The sequence below is a fragment of the Manis javanica genome, chromosome 4, assembly GCF_040802235.1.
Source record: "Manis javanica isolate MJ-LG chromosome 4, MJ_LKY, whole genome shotgun sequence".
Classification (NCBI taxonomy): domain Eukaryota; kingdom Metazoa; phylum Chordata; class Mammalia; order Pholidota; family Manidae; genus Manis; species Manis javanica.
The window spans coordinates 4,196,826-4,214,490 of NC_133159.1; the positions used below are offsets into that span (position 1 = coordinate 4,196,826).

At 49.4% G+C, this 17,665-nt stretch overlaps 1 protein-coding gene across 17 annotated transcripts in view; it reads right to left on the bottom strand.

The window, feature by feature from the left end:
- The window catches only part of NPHP4 (nephrocystin 4), a 127,541-nt gene that overhangs the window by 29,615 nt on the left and 80,261 nt on the right, over nt 1-17,665 (bottom strand). For 16 of the 17 annotated variants that reach the window (XR_012129944.1, XM_073233095.1, XM_073233099.1 and 13 more), the window contains 5 exons: nt 16,346-16,407; nt 14,401-14,505; nt 12,988-13,136; nt 12,699-12,890; nt 12,086-12,273 (listed from right to left, as the gene is read on the bottom strand). The exons of the other annotated variant lie outside the window; for it this stretch is intronic. Coding sequence is in view for 15 of the 16 variants with exons in the window: in XM_073233095.1 (XP_073089196.1) it covers nt 12,086-12,273; nt 12,699-12,890; nt 12,988-13,136; nt 14,401-14,505; nt 16,346-16,407 (696 nt within the window). In the remaining variant the exon portion in view is untranslated. The remainder of the gene's footprint in view (nt 1-12,085; nt 12,274-12,698; nt 12,891-12,987; nt 13,137-14,400; nt 14,506-16,345; nt 16,408-17,665) is intronic. 17 annotated transcript variants of the gene reach the window in all.

Consider the following 17,665-nt stretch of genomic DNA (forward strand, 5'->3'; position numbering starts at 1 on the left):
CCATCACATAGTGGGATAAACTGCAAACAGCACAGAAATCTAATGTAAAAAATGAAACCTACAAGCGTCTTTATGAGCTGGAAGAGGAGAAAGCCTTTGTGTCTATGACCCAAGAACTCAAAGCAATAAATTAGGAAAGACTGACCCACTAGACCACATAAAAATAAAACTTTCACACAGCAAAGCCCACCACAAGCAAAGTGAAAAACCAATGACAAAACGGGAGAGCATATTTGTGATTTATATCACAGGCAACAGTTACTCTCCCTGATATCTAGAGTTCCCAAAACAGAGGACAAAATAGACAAAAAATCTGATAGGAAAATGGAAAAAGTTTATGAATATAAGTTTGCAGATAAAGACAAATATAAATGATGCCCAACTTTACTCATTGTAAGAGAAATACAAATAAAAACTTCACTACAATCCATCTCACGTCAATCAAACTGTAAAAATCCCAAAGTTTAACAACCCATTTCGTGGGCAAGGCCCTGAGGTAACAGCCAGCCCCATACTTTGCCAATGGAGTGCAGAAAGGTCACAGGCCAACACTGGGGACGTCGGCACCGTCTACCAACAGCAGCAAAGACTTTGACCCTATAATCCTACTTCCAGAAATCTGCCCTAAAAACACACAGAGACCACCAGAAACATGAGGTTCCTCGTTGCTGCAGTATCGGAAATATCAAAACCCTGGAAACACCCCAAACATCCATCAGTAGGAGACTGCCTGAATAAATCACAGGACATGTGCCCAATTTGCTGTGAAAACAACACAGGTGATTTCCACATGGAATACACTCAGGCTATGATGCTAACTGAGAAAAGCAAGGTAAAAGAGGGGGTATTTAGTAGGCTACTATTGAATAAGAAAAAAAGGAGAAATAAAAATATTCATATTTGCTTATTTTTTTAAACGCTAGAAGCAGAAGCCAGAGATTGAAATCCCAGTTACCTCCCAGAGGCTGAGCTGGGTGGGGAAGAAGGTCAAAGGGAGCCGTGTGTGCAAATTTGACTATTTTGAGTAGTTTTCTATTTTGAGCCATGTAAATATTCCAAAAACTTAAATCAGAAAGGAAGAAAACAAACATAAAATTGAAAAAAATGAAAACAAGTCAATCTGACTAAACATCAAATTTGGTAGCATAACTCCATAGAGAAAGGAATGATTTCAAGAGCTTGTGGGTCACATAAACTAACTAATTAGCCCAAGACAAGAACACAAAGGAATCTGAACTTTCATCAATGTGTCACTATTACCATTAGTAGTGCAGAAAACATATTATAAAGGATGTAGGGAAAAATAAGTAAGTAAATATATTGTTAGGAACCACAATTTTTGGTGAATTCACAGTGAAAAGACAGTGGAGTAGGAGGGCAAAGCAAGAGCCTCCTCCCACATACGCACCGGGGAGGCAACTACGGCAGGTACAGCTGACCCTGGGAATGACCTGAGGGCTGCACAGCAGACCAGGAGACAAGAGGACCACTGAGAAGGCGGAAGTAGCAGACCACGGTCGCTCGGGACCCGAGCCCTTCCCCCATCCCGGCCCACAAGCAGGAGGGCGAGGAGTGAAGCAGGGAGGGGATGAGGACCCAGGAACTCTGCACACCTGGCCCTGGAGATCTGCTCTGCGTACACAAACACACACTGCCCTGGGCTCTGGGGATTAACGGGGCCGGACGGCAGGGAGAGCTGGGGCACTCTGGGGGGCTGAGACCCCGTCAGTTGTGCAGGACAGGCACACTTGGTTGGTCCTGCTGAGAACCAACACTGAGGCGGCAGTGTGAACGATGTACCGGTGGTGGGAAGTGTGACAGATGGGTGGAGGTTGGAGGGAGCTCTCTCTGAGGAGAAGGGATGGGGGGGACAATACCTCCCCAGCCCTCCCTCGGCCCAGCTGGTTGGGTACTTGGAGGAACCAGCTCCAAAATGCTCCATCTCCCTCCCTGGCAGCTCAGCCAAACAGAGGTACTTCCTTGCACACCCATCTTGTCCAGCCCACTCGGCCCAGACGCCTGTGGGAGGCGGCTCTAAGCTCTACTCCTGCCCCACTGGCTCAACCCCAGCGCCCCACGGTGTGCCCACCAGGGGCCACCACTGCTGACCAGCAGGCAGAAAATGGCCCTGCCCACAAAGATCCCAGTAAAAGTGCCTCATATCACACAGAGGGCACAGAGGGGCAAGCTGGGGAATCAGCCATTGCTGGTAGAAAGGCAGACAGGTGGGCCCCAGCCACAACCCACCAAAAACAGCCACAGCTCAGCACAGGGTCTGAGCTTCTGGGCACCACAGAACGCCCACTTCATAAAGCCATTACTTTCGAGACCACGATAACAGATCTGTCTAATACAAAGGCAGAAACACAGACAAAATGAGGAGAAAGAGGAATACGTTCCAAATAAAATAACAAAATAAAACACTGGCAAAAGGACTAAATGAAATAGAGATTAGCAATCTTCCTGATAAAGAATTCAAAGTAACAGTCATAAAGATGCTCAATGAAGTGGGGAAAAGAATTGATGATCTCAGTGAGAACTTCAACAAAGAGAGAGAAACATGAAAAAAAGCCTCTCAGAGCTGAAGAATACAGTAACTGAAATGAAAAATACAGTGAAGGGAATGAATAGCAGACTGCTGGAAGCAGAGAAAAGAATCAGTGTGATGGGAGATAAAGAACAGCGGAGTAACCAAGCTGAGGAAAAGAGAGAAAATACAATTTCTAAAAATGAGGAGATGCTAAGAGCTGTGTGACAACTCCAAATGAAACAATATTCACATATTAGGGGCCCCAGAAGGAGTAGAAAGTCTGAAGAAATAATAGCTGAAAACTTCCCCAATGTGGGGAAGGAAATAGACATCCAGGTCCTGGGAGTGCAAAGAGTCCCCAACAAGAGGAACCCCAAGAAGGCAACACAAGACATACAGTGATTGAAACAGAAACGATTAAAGATAAAGAAAGAATCTTAGAACAGCAAAAGAGAGGCAGTTACGTGGCAGGAAAACTCCATAAGGCTATCAGCAGATTTCTCAGCAGAAACTTCCCAGGAGAAGGGAGTGCATGCAACACTTAATGTACTGAAAGGGAAGAGCCCACAACCAAGAATTCTCTACCCAGCAAGGTTATCACTCAGAACTGCAGAAGAGATTAGAAATTTCCAAGATAAGCAAAGGCCAAAAGAATTCACCACCACTAAACCAGCCTTACAGGATATGTTAGAGAGACTTCTGTAGATGGAAATGTTCTAAAGTCTAAATATTTTTCATCAGTGAAAATAAACCTACAGTAAAGGTAGTAAGACTAATTACTTACCAAGCAATTGTGAATTTAAAAAAAACAAAGGTAGTAAACTCAACTACACACAAAACTAGTTAAGGGATACACAAAATATGTAGATAATGACATCTTACACATAAAGTGTGGAGGAGGAAGAAGAAAAAAAAAAGTGCTTTTAGAATGTGTTTGAAATAGAGCGACTGTCAACTTAATCTAGACTGTTTTATATTTAGGAAACTATCTATGAACCTTACGGTAATCACAAACCTCAATCCGATCACACACAAAAAACACACACAAAAATTTTTTTTAAAGAAATCCAAGCAGAACTCTAAAGAAAACCGCCAAATAATAAGAGAAGGGTATATATAAGAGAGGAAGAAAGGAATCAAGAGAAATTACAAACACAACCAGAAAACAATCAATCAAAATGGCAGTAAGTAAATACCTTTCAATAATTACCTTAAATGTAACTGGACTAAACACCCCAATCAAAAGACACAGGGTGGCAGAATGGATAAAGAAACAAACCTATCTTTATGCTGCCTACAGGAGCATAAGTCTCAGACCAAAAGACAGACACAGACTGAAAGTGAAGGGAGGAAAAAAGATATTTTATGCAAGTAACAGGGAGAAAAAAGCAGGAGTAGTGGGACTTCTATCAGGCAAAATAGATTCCAAAACAAAGAAAGTAACAAGGGACAAAGAAGAATATTACATGACGATAAAGGGGTCGGTCCAACAAGAGGATACAGCCATTGTAAATACCTATGTACCCAACTTAAGAGCACCTAAATATATAAAGCAAATACTAACAGAACTAAAGGGAGAAACACACAGCAACAAAATCATATTACAGGACTTCGACACCCACTTACATCAATGGATAGATCATCCATACCGAAAATAAATAAGGGAACAGAGGCATTAGACCAGATATATACAGAACATTCCACCCAAAAGTAGCTGGATACTCATTTTTCTCAAGTGCCCACAGACCATTCTCCAGGACAGATCACACAGTAGGACACAAAAAGAGCCACAATGGATTCAAAAAGATTGAAATTATAACAAGTATCTTTTCAGATCACAATGGTTTGAACTAGAAATCAATTACATGAAGGAAAAAAACCCCACAAACATATGGAGGCTAAACAATATGCCTCTAAATAATCAGTGGACGAATGAACAAATCAAAGAGGAAATCAAACCACACATGGAAACAAATGAAAACAGAATCACAATGGTCCAAAATATGTGGCATGCCACAAAAGTGGCTCTCAGAGGGAAATACATAGCAATATAGGCCTACCTAGGAAACAGGAACAATCCCAAATGAACAGTCTAACCTCACAACCAAGGAAACTAGAAAAAGAACAAACACAGCCTAAAGCTAGAAAAGTAGGGACATACTAAAGGTCAGAGCAGAAACAAATAAAATAGAGAAGAATACAACAATAGAAAAAAATCAGTGAAACCAAGAGCTGGTTCTTTGAGAAAATAAAGAAAATAGATAAACCCCTAGCCAGACTTACCAAGAAAAAGAAAGAGTACACAAATAAAATCAGAAACAATAAAAGAGAAGTTACAACTGGCGCCATGAAAATTCAAAGAATTATTAGAGAATTCTATAAAAAATTATATGCCAATAAACTGGACAACCTAGAAGAAATGGACAAATTCCTAGAAATGTACAATCTTCCAAGAGTGACCCAGGAAGAAACAGAAAATCTGAACAGACCAATGACCAGTAATCCAAAAACCCCCAACAAAAGTCCAGGACCAGATGGCTTCACAGCTGAATTCTACCAAACATTTAAAAGCCTAATACCCATCCTTCTTAAAGTATTCCCAAAAAGTAGAAGAGGAGGAAATACTTCCAAACTCATTCTACGAGGCCAGCATTTCTCTAATACCAAAACCAGGCAAAGACACCACAAAAAAATAAAATTAAGATCAACATCCGTGATGAACACAAATGCAGAAATCCTCAAGTTAGCAAACCAAATTCAAAAATACAGCAAAAAAGCTCATCCATCACGACCAGGTGGTATTTACTCCAGGGATGCAAGGGTGGTACAATATTCGTAAATCAACCAGTGGGACACACCACATTAACAAAAGGAAGGATAAAAACTATATAATCATCTCAATACATGCTGAAAATGCATGTGACAAAATTTAAAATCCATGCACGATAAAATCAAAGCACCCCAGATGATGATGTCCAAAAAGCACTACGTATGTGGGGCCCAGGCTGCAGGGACAAAGGGCGGGACCACGCCTGAGGAACAGAGGGCGCCTGGGAGCCTGGGTGCCAGGCCACTCCTGAGAGCCAGGCTGTGCCCAAGGTGGGTCAGAGGGCATCCACAGACTCACTGGTCAGCCTGAAGGGCTACCACCAACCAAACGTGGGTGAATAAGAGCTTCCAAATACAGTAATAATGAACATAACACAACTAATCAATGAAAATCTAAGAGACCAGAGTGATACTTAAAAGACAAAACAAAAAACCAGACATAAGACCCCCGTTGCCACTACTGGAGTAAATATTACACCTTCTTACCCTGAAAATGGAAATTAAAGGGAAGGTATTAAACATTTGTTCTGTGTTTTTTTGGAGAACATGTTAGTTTACCCCTGGCTGATAAAGGAACTTTTTTTTATGAAGAATATCAGCTATTCAAGGGAAACCACATGACAGAATTATAAAAATCACCTTTTAAATAACTGATCTGAGCAAAGCTTAGCCAAGGATGTTAAGAGAGGAGGTGAAAGGTTTTGCCAGAGAATGACCCTAAGACCTCTGCACTGAGTGCTGAGGGGGACGCCCTCCCTTCCCTGGAGATGCATGGGGTGGGTGCCTCAAACCACTGACCAGATTAGCTCCCTCACAGCAAGACCCCCGACCCCGCCTCCTACGGGAAGCATGTACAGTACACAGCACTGGCTAGGAGGCATTCATGCCAAAGTTCAGAACCAGATGGAGCTGTGGGCCCCAGGCCCTGATATGTGAGCCTGAACAGAGCACAAAAGGCCAACCATCATCTAAGGAAACAATCCCGTGCACACAGAACGTGCATCTACAAGATAACCCACGTGGCCTTGTCAAAAAGTCACTGTTGCTGGAAAAAGTGCAGGGACTGTTCTACAGGGAAAGAGACTGGGGAGACAATTACCGAAACAACGCACAGACCTGAGCTGGGTGTCAGGGCAAAAGCAGCTCCAGTGGACACAAGGGAAAATGGGGAAATATGGAAATATGACCAGGGAATTCTTACCAAGTGGGATAGGAGAGCTGAGTGTACACAGAAGGGCGTTCTTGCTTTTAAGTAATGCAGACTGCTGTACTTGGAGGTAGTGTTACCAAGCCTGCAACTTAATTTCAAATGACTCAGAGGAAAAACGATGAACAACTAAAGCAAGTATTTCAAAATGCAGTGGCCCAACTTCTCTAGGTGGGGACACAGGACTGGGACTGGTGGAGAAGGCCTGGAAGGATCAGAGCCATGAGGAAGCCAGGCAGGCAGGGCTGGACGGTGCGGACAGACGCCTGTGGTCTCCCGGGAGGCGCTCAGCACAGGGGCGCCCTAGGCTGGCCCCGACTGCAGGGGCCGCAGCTCTCACACACAGGAAGGCCCCACTGACGAAACATCACGAAGGACATGGCAGAAAACAAAAACCTAGGCCAGAAAGCGAAGGATGGAGAAGGGGAGAAGGCCCATGCGTGTGGTGGGAGGATGGGCAAGGCAAGCCAAAACCCCACAAATTCACGGAACCTTCCTGAAAGGGATCCTACTCGCAGCTTGGAATCCAAGTGAGTGAGGTGCCACCAGGTCCACAGGCCATGGGTTCCAGAAGCTTCCATCCCAGGTACTGCAGTTTTCTCTGCTGGACCAAACTTACCATGGTGGGTGTATGAACTAGTGGGGAAACTGCTTGGCGAATTTACAGAGGCTTCCGGCACAATTCCACTGCCAGGCCACACCCAGCACAAACACCGCACACACGCGCCAAGAGGGCAAAGGGCCAAGAGCTGGAAGCATCTGACGCCTACGAACCAGAGCAGATCAATACCATGGGACTCAGACGGTGAACTTCTACACAGCTGAGATAAAGGACCAACTGCTGCTGTACAGCACCGTGCTGACTCCCAGACAGAATGCCGAGCAGAAGTTAGATTCAAAAGGGTGCATTCAATGTATCTTAAGTCCTAAAAAGCCAGCCAACTGCCTACAGTGACAGCACTGAATAGAGCAGCTACCCTGGGGAAGTTAACAAGGGGGCCATGGGGGGCCCTGTGCCAGCTTCTCCAGCCCTACCTGCAGTGGGTGGTGGCCACACAGATGTGTCCACTTTGTAAAAATTACCTCTTCTGTAAAAATGACTCAAAATGGATCACAGCCCTAAATGCAGAATGCGGCTCTGTAACACCCCTACAGAGAGTGACATGGGACAATGTCTAGGTGGCCTTGGGTTTGGTGATGACTTTTAGACACAACACCAAAGGCACAACCCATGGCTGAGGAAAGGAAGAACTGAAAAGCTGGATGTCATCAAAATTAAAAACGTTTGCCTGCAGAAGAACTGTTAAGAGATCTAAAAAGACAGGCCACAGACTGGGAGGAAATAATTCGCAGAATACATATCTGGACTCGTATCCAGAACAAAGAACTCTTAAAACACAACAAGAAAACAAACAACCCAATTTAAAAATGGGCTAAAGATATGAACAGACACCTCACCAAAGACACAGACAGCAAATAAACAAAGTTATGAGAAGAGACCGCACATCATACGTCATCAGGGACATGCGAACAGAAGCAACAGTGAGACACCCTCACCTACAGGACGGCCGAGATCTGGGACACTGCCAACGCCAGATGCTGGCGAGGACACGGGGCAGCCGGGACGCTCCCTCACGGCTCGTGGGGAGCAGCACGGTGCGGCCACTGAGGAGGACAGGCGGGAGGTCTCTTACAAAACTAAACAGACTCCTACTGCACGATCCAGCACTCACGTGTCTAGATATTTACTCAAATGAGTGCAAAACTTTTGTCCACACGAATTCCCGAACAAGACGTTTGTAAGAGCTTTATTCATAATTGCCAAAAAGTGGAAATAACAAAGATATCCTTCAGTAGGTGAATGGATAAATGAACTGTGGTTCGTCGAGACAATGGAGTATTACTCTAAAAGAAATGAGCTACCGCAACACAGAAAGACGGAGGGAACTTAAATGCACGTTGCTAAGTGAAAGGAGCCAGTCTGAAAAAGCCATACACTATATAATTCCAAGAGCACAACGTCCTAGAACAGGCAAAGCTATGTTCTAGGGACAGTAAAAAGATCACTGGGGACAAGCGTTCAGGGGGGCAGGAGGGATGAACAGGTGGAGGGCAGGGTAGTGGAGGAACAGGTGTTTAGGGTAGTGAAATTTTTCTGTATGACACCGCGCCCGTGGATGTATGATGTTTACACTTGTCAACATCCACAGGATGCACACCCCCAAGAATAAGCCTTGCTGTGAACCAGGAGCTTCAGTTACTCACAATGCATCAGCACAGGCTCACCCACTGTAACCACTGCCCACACCCTTGCAGGCTGTTAGTAACACCGTGGGGGGGAGGGGCACCATCAGCTCAATTTCTCTATAAGCCTAAAGCCGCTCTTAAAAAACTATTAATTTTTAAAAACTCATGAAACCAAACACATGGTTGTATGTATAGTTCAACAAAAGACAAGGTATCTTGAGTGAGGCTTACGAGAGGCTCAGTGCTGAACTGAGGCACCTTCTGAGGCCCTGAGGACCCCAAGCTTGGTGTGCAGGCTGGGACACCTCTGGCTGAGACTCAGCTGTGTAAGGAATTGGAAAGAAGGTGGTTTGGGCTTCAACTTACGAATTTGGAACTCTGAACTTTAATTCATAATGACAAGAAAATCCGGTTTTGGAGTTTCACTTCTTAGACCTCAACTTGCAAGGAAATTTAATTTGGGGACTGATTTCTCTCTGAGAAATTCACAATGTAAAGGGCTTATATTCAAATCAGGAGCCTTTCTAAGTGGTTGTCTTTTTAATTAAATTATCGCAACTCAATCACTTAACCTCATTGCAGACTCTCTGATGGCTGCACTGGCTGAAGTGACCAGATAAAATTTCCAGTGGGAAAGAGAGCGGGGAATGCATTTCCAGAAGTAGGTACAGAGGAGCCTTGAAAGCATTTCAGAGCCTCTGGGGACACAAGCTAGACTGTCCACCACTGGTCCAGCAGGGCCAGCAAAGGAAAGAGGTTTGGTTGAGGACAAGTGGTCCCTGGAAGGTTGGGAAACTGCCCCAGTGGTGCCGGGTCACACCTTGGCTGCCCCAGACTCGGTGGTTAAACCCCAGGAGGCGAGAGCAAACCCTGGGGATGCCACAGGACACCCGCCTGGCCATGCGTTCCCAGAGGAGAGGCCTCCAGGCAGCCTCTGCCCAGCACCCACACCTCCCCGCGGCAAGGCCAGCTCAGTGGCCGGGAGTCTGAGAGAAGGCACGGGGCCCAAGCGGCCCACCCAACCCCTCTCCTTTTCAAATCTGCCTGCAGCAGAGAGGACGCCAGGGTCCCCAGGCAAGGGGCCCGAGCAGCCCACAGCCGCTCAGGAACGAGCACCAGCGAGCGGCCGGGAGTCTGAGAGAAGGCCTGGGGCCCGAGCAGCCCACAGCCGCTCTGGACAAACAGCACTCCTGCCTGGGCACAGGCTCTCCCGCTGATTCTGGCCCTGGGCAGGGGCAAGGGGCATGGCCTGCACCCGCGAGCCCCACACCCCAGTCTGGCTGACCCTTCTTACTGTTCCTTTATTTTCTAAGCAATTATAAGCATTTTCTAATTTCCTTCTACTTCTATTGGATTCGTGTTTTTTTTCTCCCCAAACGTCTTGTTAAACAATCAGATCACCATTTTAAAAGATACTTTCTTTTTGCCCAGTCTAAGCATTAAAAGCTGTAAATCTCCCTGTAATTAGTTACTTACATCTCATTAGTTTTGATATGTAATATTATTGCCATTCAGTTTTAAAAAGTCATTTCTGTTTTGAGTTCTTTGTTGAGCTGTGGAATAATTAAAAGTATGTCTTAAAGTCCAAAAAACCCAGCAGTTTGGAGCTTTTAGGGGGAGGAAGTCACTGACTTCTGACCTGCTGGTGTTATGGTCAGAAAATGCCGTAAAATTAGAATTGTTATACATTCCCTTCTTACTTGGTGGCCTAACATATACACATATATATGTCAGTGATCAGCGTTTGTAAATTTCAAAGTGTGCTTGAAAGTATCGTACATGCTCCAGCCCAGCCGTGCAGGTCTTTAGGACCCCCTCCTGAAGCGGCGCGGTGTTTTGCAGCGCCCTTCGTCCTTTCTGCCGGATCTGCGGGGCACCAAAGTCCCCTGCGGCTGCAGGCTCGCCACTTTCTCCCCTGTGTTTTAAGGCTATGTCGGCTGGGAGCTCAGAGTCAGAATTGTGCGTTTTCCTAGGGAATTATTCTCTTGATTATTGTTTAATGGGCGTCTTTGCCCCTGGCACTGCATTTGCCTTCTGTCTCTTTAGTCTGATGCTAAGGCTGTCAAACTACTGCCATTTTGTTGTGACTTTAACGCGTTGTTTGCCACCTGTTACTTTCCACTGAGGCAGCCGTGGTTGGGGTCCCAGCCCTGTGCCTTATGAGCCGTGTGACAAGCCGAAGATGGAGCTGCCCGTCAAGAGTAGCAACATATTTGGTAGGTGTCTGTCCACGGTGGTTTAAACCCATTAGTTTATGACACCAAATAAAAACCGCCATTGGGCCCACCATCGAAGATGCTTAAGAACTATCTCATTAGTTGGAAAATCAGTAAATGAAAGGGAAGAACTAAGCAATGTTCTGCCTTTCCTCCAGGAAGCACCTCAAGACGACCTAATGTCTGACGAGGGGACGCTTGTTCACGGAAGCGCTCCAGCTGACAAATGCACAAGGTGTCCTTGTGCAGAATGTCACCCGTCCACCCGCCAGTGAGGTGAGCAGTGTGCAAGCAAGCGTCCTAGCGGCCACTGACGGGGCATGGAAAGCAGCAGCCGACCAGGGCGCTGCGAGCCAGTGTAGGGACTTCATCCCCCAAAAAAAGCATGCAACTGATCGTGCCTCTGGCTCCAACTGCCAATTGCTGGGGGAAGCAGGGAAAAAGGATGGCCTTAACTGTCACCCATGGTGTGAAACCCAGAGTGCAGAGCATGGTAGCTCATGGGACAAGCACCATGGCCACTTCAGCGAGTGAATTAAATGAAAAACCAGAAACCGGAGGCAGTGCGGCAAGTGCAAACAGAAAGAGACTCGAGAGGCACAGCAGTCCGGTGCAGAGACCTTCCTTGGAGCTGGATGCAAACTATTACGAATTCTTAAGAAGTTATTAAGAAAATTCTAACGAGCTGGATATTTGACATTAAGGAATTACTAATACTTATTAGGTGGGATAATATTGAGTCTATGTTTTTCAAAGACTACTCATTTTTTAGGTATATGTAAGGAAATATGTAAAGATGAAATTATACAATGTCTGGGATTTGCTTCAAAATAAGTCTGGCTTGTGGAGGGGCCTGGGTGGGACGCAGCTGACAGCCGTCGGAGCCGAGGGGCAGGGGCGCTGATGAGGTGAACTGTTCCCTCAGATCCCGCTCCTGAAAGCGGGTTTTACAGCATTACAGTTGGCATTTTTCGTTGTACAGTATTTTTTAATAATAAAATTGACAAACAGAGCTTTGTGCTGGATTTCTCGCGTTTGCAGACGCACAGTGCTTACCGCCATCACAGGAGCCGTCCTTGTCAATCGGCACGAGGAGACGCGACAGGGCGCCCAAGCCGGCCTTCCCCGCCGCGTCCAGCTCCACCAGCTGCAGCCGCGGCGTGACCGTGGGCGGGAAGCGGTAGAACTGGAAGGTGAAGTACACGGTGTGCGGCCACGGCGCTTCCCGGCCGTCCTGGGGCACTCTGAAGACAACGCCAGCTCTGAGTTACCAGGTGTCCGTAGCAGAGAACCCGGGCTTTGCAAGGGGGACAGCCTGGGTGCCACAGGTGAGGGGCCGCCTTGGTCACCCGCACCAACAGTTCTACTGTGATCTTGGGGAGCCCACCAGGGTTCCCCATCACCCCATTTCAGCCCTGCCTGGAGAACCCTGCTCTCAGAGCTGGCCAGTTAAGGACCACAGAAAAATCAGGCCAAGTAGGTTGCAGGGCCTGTAGAACAGCTGTGGGTGAGTCCCAGCCAAACTAAAATAAACACGGACAACAGCACTCCTCAGTCCAGTAAGACCTGAACACAGAGAGTTCTGCCAGGTCAGAACCACACAGCATTTCTTCAGTGCAAGAAATGTGAAAGCCAGGTATAGAGTGACACAGAGTATTTAAGAATTTACCTGCTAAAGGCAAGAAACTGCAGCACGATTTCGTTGCTTTGTAGACGATCTGACTCTTCCTTTTGAGGGTCGAATTTCACACCATCTGCAGGATTCACAGCCTCGGCTGGTTGCTTATTGGCATCCAGAATCTCAGGAAAGCCGGAGGACTGCAGGAGCACCATTGAGGCTCGTGAGGGCTTCCTTCCAGAGCTGCAACAGGAAGACGGCCTCAGCCTGCCTCCAGGAAAGGGGCGAATGGTCCCAATGGCGCAACACCTGCCGGGGGCCCTCCCAGGCCCACCCTCACCTCCTGGTCTGGGTTCCCGCGATGATCGGGGCATGCATAGGTGTGAATGGCAGCTCCTGCAACTGCTCGACCACACACGTTCCCGGGACCAAGGGCATGTGGCTCAGGTCGACTTCCAGATGAGACAGCCTGCCCTCCACAGGGAACCCCTGCAGAGCAAAACACAGCCCCAGGTGAGGCCAATAAGGACCCCAACCTGCAACGGCCATGAATGCGTGGTGTGGGGGCTCACCTATGAGCTGTGGCCTGTCTCCCGGGTTGCTAGCTTTAGCAAAATTAAATACAAGAGGCTCAGTTGTATTTTAACGAATCACTACATTTCAATGAATGATTTTAGTGTAAGTATGTCCCATGCATATTTGGGACTTATTTATACTAAAAAGTTGTCCTTTCACTAAAATTCAAATTTACCTGGGCATCCTGCATTTTATGAATTGAAATGTAACAAGGAAGGTATTACCAATTTTATGAACTGGTCAATTTTATGAACAGATATCTGATGCCTGAGAAGGCAAATTGCCATTACAAACTCGTTTATAGAACAGAAAGGTGAAACTTTCTTCAACACTGAAGACACACTGAAGTATGCAGGCCTGCCGGCATGTGCCAATGCCTCTCTCGTCTCCACATCACCTGAATACTCACCTGTATCCCACCGCCCACATCCCTCCAAAGCAGAAGACGGAAACCTACATGAAGAGCTGGTCTGGGAACCCAGAACGCTTCCCGAGCTCAAAAGGAGTCCCACGTAATCAGGGGTGCTCCAGCAGTGTCTCTGGCACCAATGCTAAGAGAGATGCAGTCTCTTCGTAAACACAGGAGCCGCAGGTATATTTTAGAATAAGGCATCTCAGGGTACCATGAGTGCTTTCAAATAAGCGATTTAATGGAGTTCTTTTTCCTTAACAGACTTGTAGGACAAAACTGAAGATGAGACTGCAGGTGAACCAGCCAGCTCTCGAGACCAGGCTCCATGTGAACTCCCCAAGGCCTCTAAGAACTCGGGCCTCTCTTAGCCCATTAGCCCCACAGGATCCCAGATGGTGGGCCTCACTAGTTCTTCAGCCTCGAACAGCAAGCGTCCTGGAGAGCTGGAGGCTGGGATCAGCCTCTATTCACAGCTCTGGAGAAACCTTCCCCCTCCTTCCGTGAACAGAGATCTTCGTGTGGTTCACCTTGTCTTCTCAGGGGAGCAAAAGCCTCAATCAAGTACTGTCCCCAGAAGGGCCCCAGACCAAATGCTCCTTGGCAAACAGGACAGGCTGGTGGCAAATCCCCGAGGCGAGGTCCACCCCCACTGCAGTCCCCGCGCCCCGTCGCAGAGAGCCCACGAAGCCGGGGGCGCCCAGCCGAGACCAGCACAGCGCACAAAGTGCGAGGCTTACACAGGAGGCGGCGGGGCAGGGTACTCACCGCCTGGGCCGGGGCGGGCTCAGAGCCGAGGGGCTGCTGGGAGGGGCGCCTGGAGTGGCACCGAGCTGGGGACCGAGGGGAGGCCGCCAGCTGGGAAAGTGACAGCTGAAGGGAAGAAAGCTCGGGTTAGACGTGCACGCTCCCCACGACCCCACGCGGCCCCCACCCTCACGGCACAGACCCATGGCGGGACGCAGGGCCAGTGCGGCCCCAGGAGGCAGGGAGGCCCACAGCTCCTGGATGGCGGCTGCTCGGAACCCAGATGGTTTCTGATTCCCTTTAGTTACTGAGATCTGTGATCGCTTCCAGTTTGTACTACTGAATAAAAATACTATTAACAAGGAAACACAAGTGAAGAAGAGGAAAGAGCCAGGGAAGCCAGGCTCTGTCCCCATCGCGAGCTGCAGGGCAGGCTGGTCCCTGAGCCCCTCTGGGCTTGCGTCCATCCCTGGGCTGAACAACCCTCTGCCTGACCCCAGGTCTGGCCAGCGCGGGCTCTGGGGAGAGACAGCTGGGCGAGGGCTCACACTGCCACCACGCGACCATGCGCAAGTCTCCGAACCTTTTTCTACCTCCATCTCCTCACACATAACCTGGGATAATAACCATACCTCAATGGCAGGACCACTGTGAGACCTAAGCAGGAATTCATGGAAGGGGCGTGGCACAGTCCCTGCCACACGCAAGCCTTCTGTAAATGCCACAAGTACAAGGAAATGAACGCTGGTGTGGAGGGTGACGTGCCCATGCCTACGGAAGGCACTTGCCCTCAGCCCTGGGACTGATGCACGCATGATAAACAGCACATTTGCTGTCAACAGTGACACGGCCCAGCGGAGGTACTGAGGGAAGGACTCAACACACAAAGGTAACAAAGGAAAAGCTGAGGGGTCCTGGCAGCATCTTTAAGGGGCAGAGAAGATCTTTAAGGGCCGTTCAGCTTCCCTCATAACCACAAACTGCCATGTGCTTTTCCTGCCTGTGGAAGAGGGACGTGCGGTTCAGTGGTCCCTAAACACTTGGAAACTGCTGGAGGGAAAATGCCAGAACCGGCCAGCAGGAAAGCCTGCAAGGCTGTCCCCAAACATGTGTCTTCAGGCAAATACAACATTCATCACTTCTGATCCAGTTTCCAAGATGCATGAAACATATTAAAGCCACTTTCTGGGGACAGGCATTGACGCTGAATTATTCAGCTTTTCTAGAAAGTCAGTTTCCTGGGTGATGCTGGCAAGTCCTCAGGAATCAAGCCAACTCTGACCTCATTCAAAACCAGGCAATCGGAGCCAGCTCAGAGCCGCAGGCAAGTGCCACGACCGGCTCAGGACTCCTGAGGAGCAGCCGCACTGGCCGGCCAACCACTAGGCAAGCCAGAGTGTCCCTTCCACCAGGAAACCCTTGCATGTGGAGGGTCTGCTGTCTGACCACTGCCAACAAGCCTGGTCTCTGCTGGCTGGGGCCCTGCAGTACAGCTGCTTGGCCGATTGCTCTCCTGGTGCTTGGGGGCTGCAGCCTCCCTGCCCTGGGCATTAGTGACTCCAGGAGCCCCAACCTGGCAGAGGTGGTGGGGAGAGGAGCGGTGAATGCACCTCAGCATGTCAGGAAGAAAAGAAAATGGTCCAGATTCTCAGTTAGTGATGTAACTGCCAGAGAGACCACATCCTTTTTTAAAAGTGTTAAAATGTGCCTCTGATGGCAAACTGCAAATCATTAGGAACCACTGGAAGCACCAGTGACAGAAAGTCGGTGCTGCAAATTAGGGCAAATTAGGAACTCACTGAGGAGAGAGGCCCAGCCACCCCACAGCCGGCACCCCACCTCCGCGCCCCAGGACAGCAAGCAGGGCTCGAACTGTTTTCAAAGATGCAGAGAACTTTCCTGCCCCAGGAGCCCTTAAATAATTGATTTTGGAATTCTGAAACAGGCCTCTGGGGCCTGGACTTACCCCTGGTCCCACAGGCGAGTCCTGGAGGACGGCACGCCCCTGGCGGGATGACGCTGGCGGGCCTAGGAGGAAGCACCCGGGGACACAATGGGACCGTCAGCCTCAGGGAGCCCAGGAAGGCCGGGGCCCGGCTCAGACAGAGCCTGACAGTTTCTCCCAGGCTGAAGCCGGTGCCGCTGGGAGCCAGACAGCAACGGTGCCCGCCAAACGCTCAGCAGCATGTGGAAGACCTGGGCATGCAGGACCACCCCCGGGGCAGCTTCCGAGAGGGACCCGGGTGCAGCCCCGTCGCCCGGCTTCCTCCCCACGGAGCAGGCCCCCTTCTTTCCCTTCCTGATGGTGCTAAGTGTGGGCCTGTGAAATCTGAACGCCTTTGGACACTGAAAGCCCCCCATGCCTGCCTGTTGCCGTTCCCACTTCTCATCTGCTCCCACGCCCCTGCCTTCAAGGAGGGGGGTCTGCCGTCCGCTGGGCCGGTGCTTCCCCGTCGGCCGCTAGCTCATCGGTGAGAAGAAACTTCTCAACAGACGCAGCGCTCCCGCACTCAACCCTCTGGCCTTCCTGTCCCCCAGCCCCACGGGTGCCCGTGCTTTGGGCTGTCCCGAGCCCTGCTTACTGTGGGGCTCAGAACCAGGAGGAGCCCAGGCCACCCTGTCACGTGGTCCCCTCGGACAGCGGCCACACAACAATGTGGCATCAAGGCCAGTTCCCACAGGGTCCAAGGTGCCCATCCACCTGAGCACAGGCCCCGATGGGCAGCCTGGGTGGGGACTGGCTGATGTTTGTCCACATGGCTTCGCCCTGCACCTGGCCACACACAAACCTCAAGGCTGGGCAGCCCCAGGCTCTCCAGCACAGGCTCCCTAGGGGTCCCCTGAGTCTTTGGACCCTCCTAGACTCAACACGTGTACTGAGCATCTGGCATCTATGGCCCACATTCACGGGTGCTGTGCGGCATCTGCTTCACCCGCCACCACCAACCCCAGCCAACACTGGGGGCTCCCTGGCGTGACTGGAGCTTCGCTGGGCAGGGGCCCTCCACCCGCCTGAGGCCTGGGCGACCCGTCCAGCCTCCCTGAGGACCAGGCCCGGCCCCACCTGCCACAGCCCCCTTCACAGCAACCCGACTGCCCACACCCCCCTGTAGGACTCCAGGACAGGCTGGGCCCCTGAGAGGTCGAGGTCGCCCCCAGGTGGCCTTACCCTGCCTCCTGTCACCCTCGTGTGGCCCTCAGCTCTAGGTCCCCTGCGGCCTCTGCTGGTTGGTCCCCACACAGCCATGTCTGCCCCTGGAACAGGCAGAGGTCAGAGAGCAGGCAT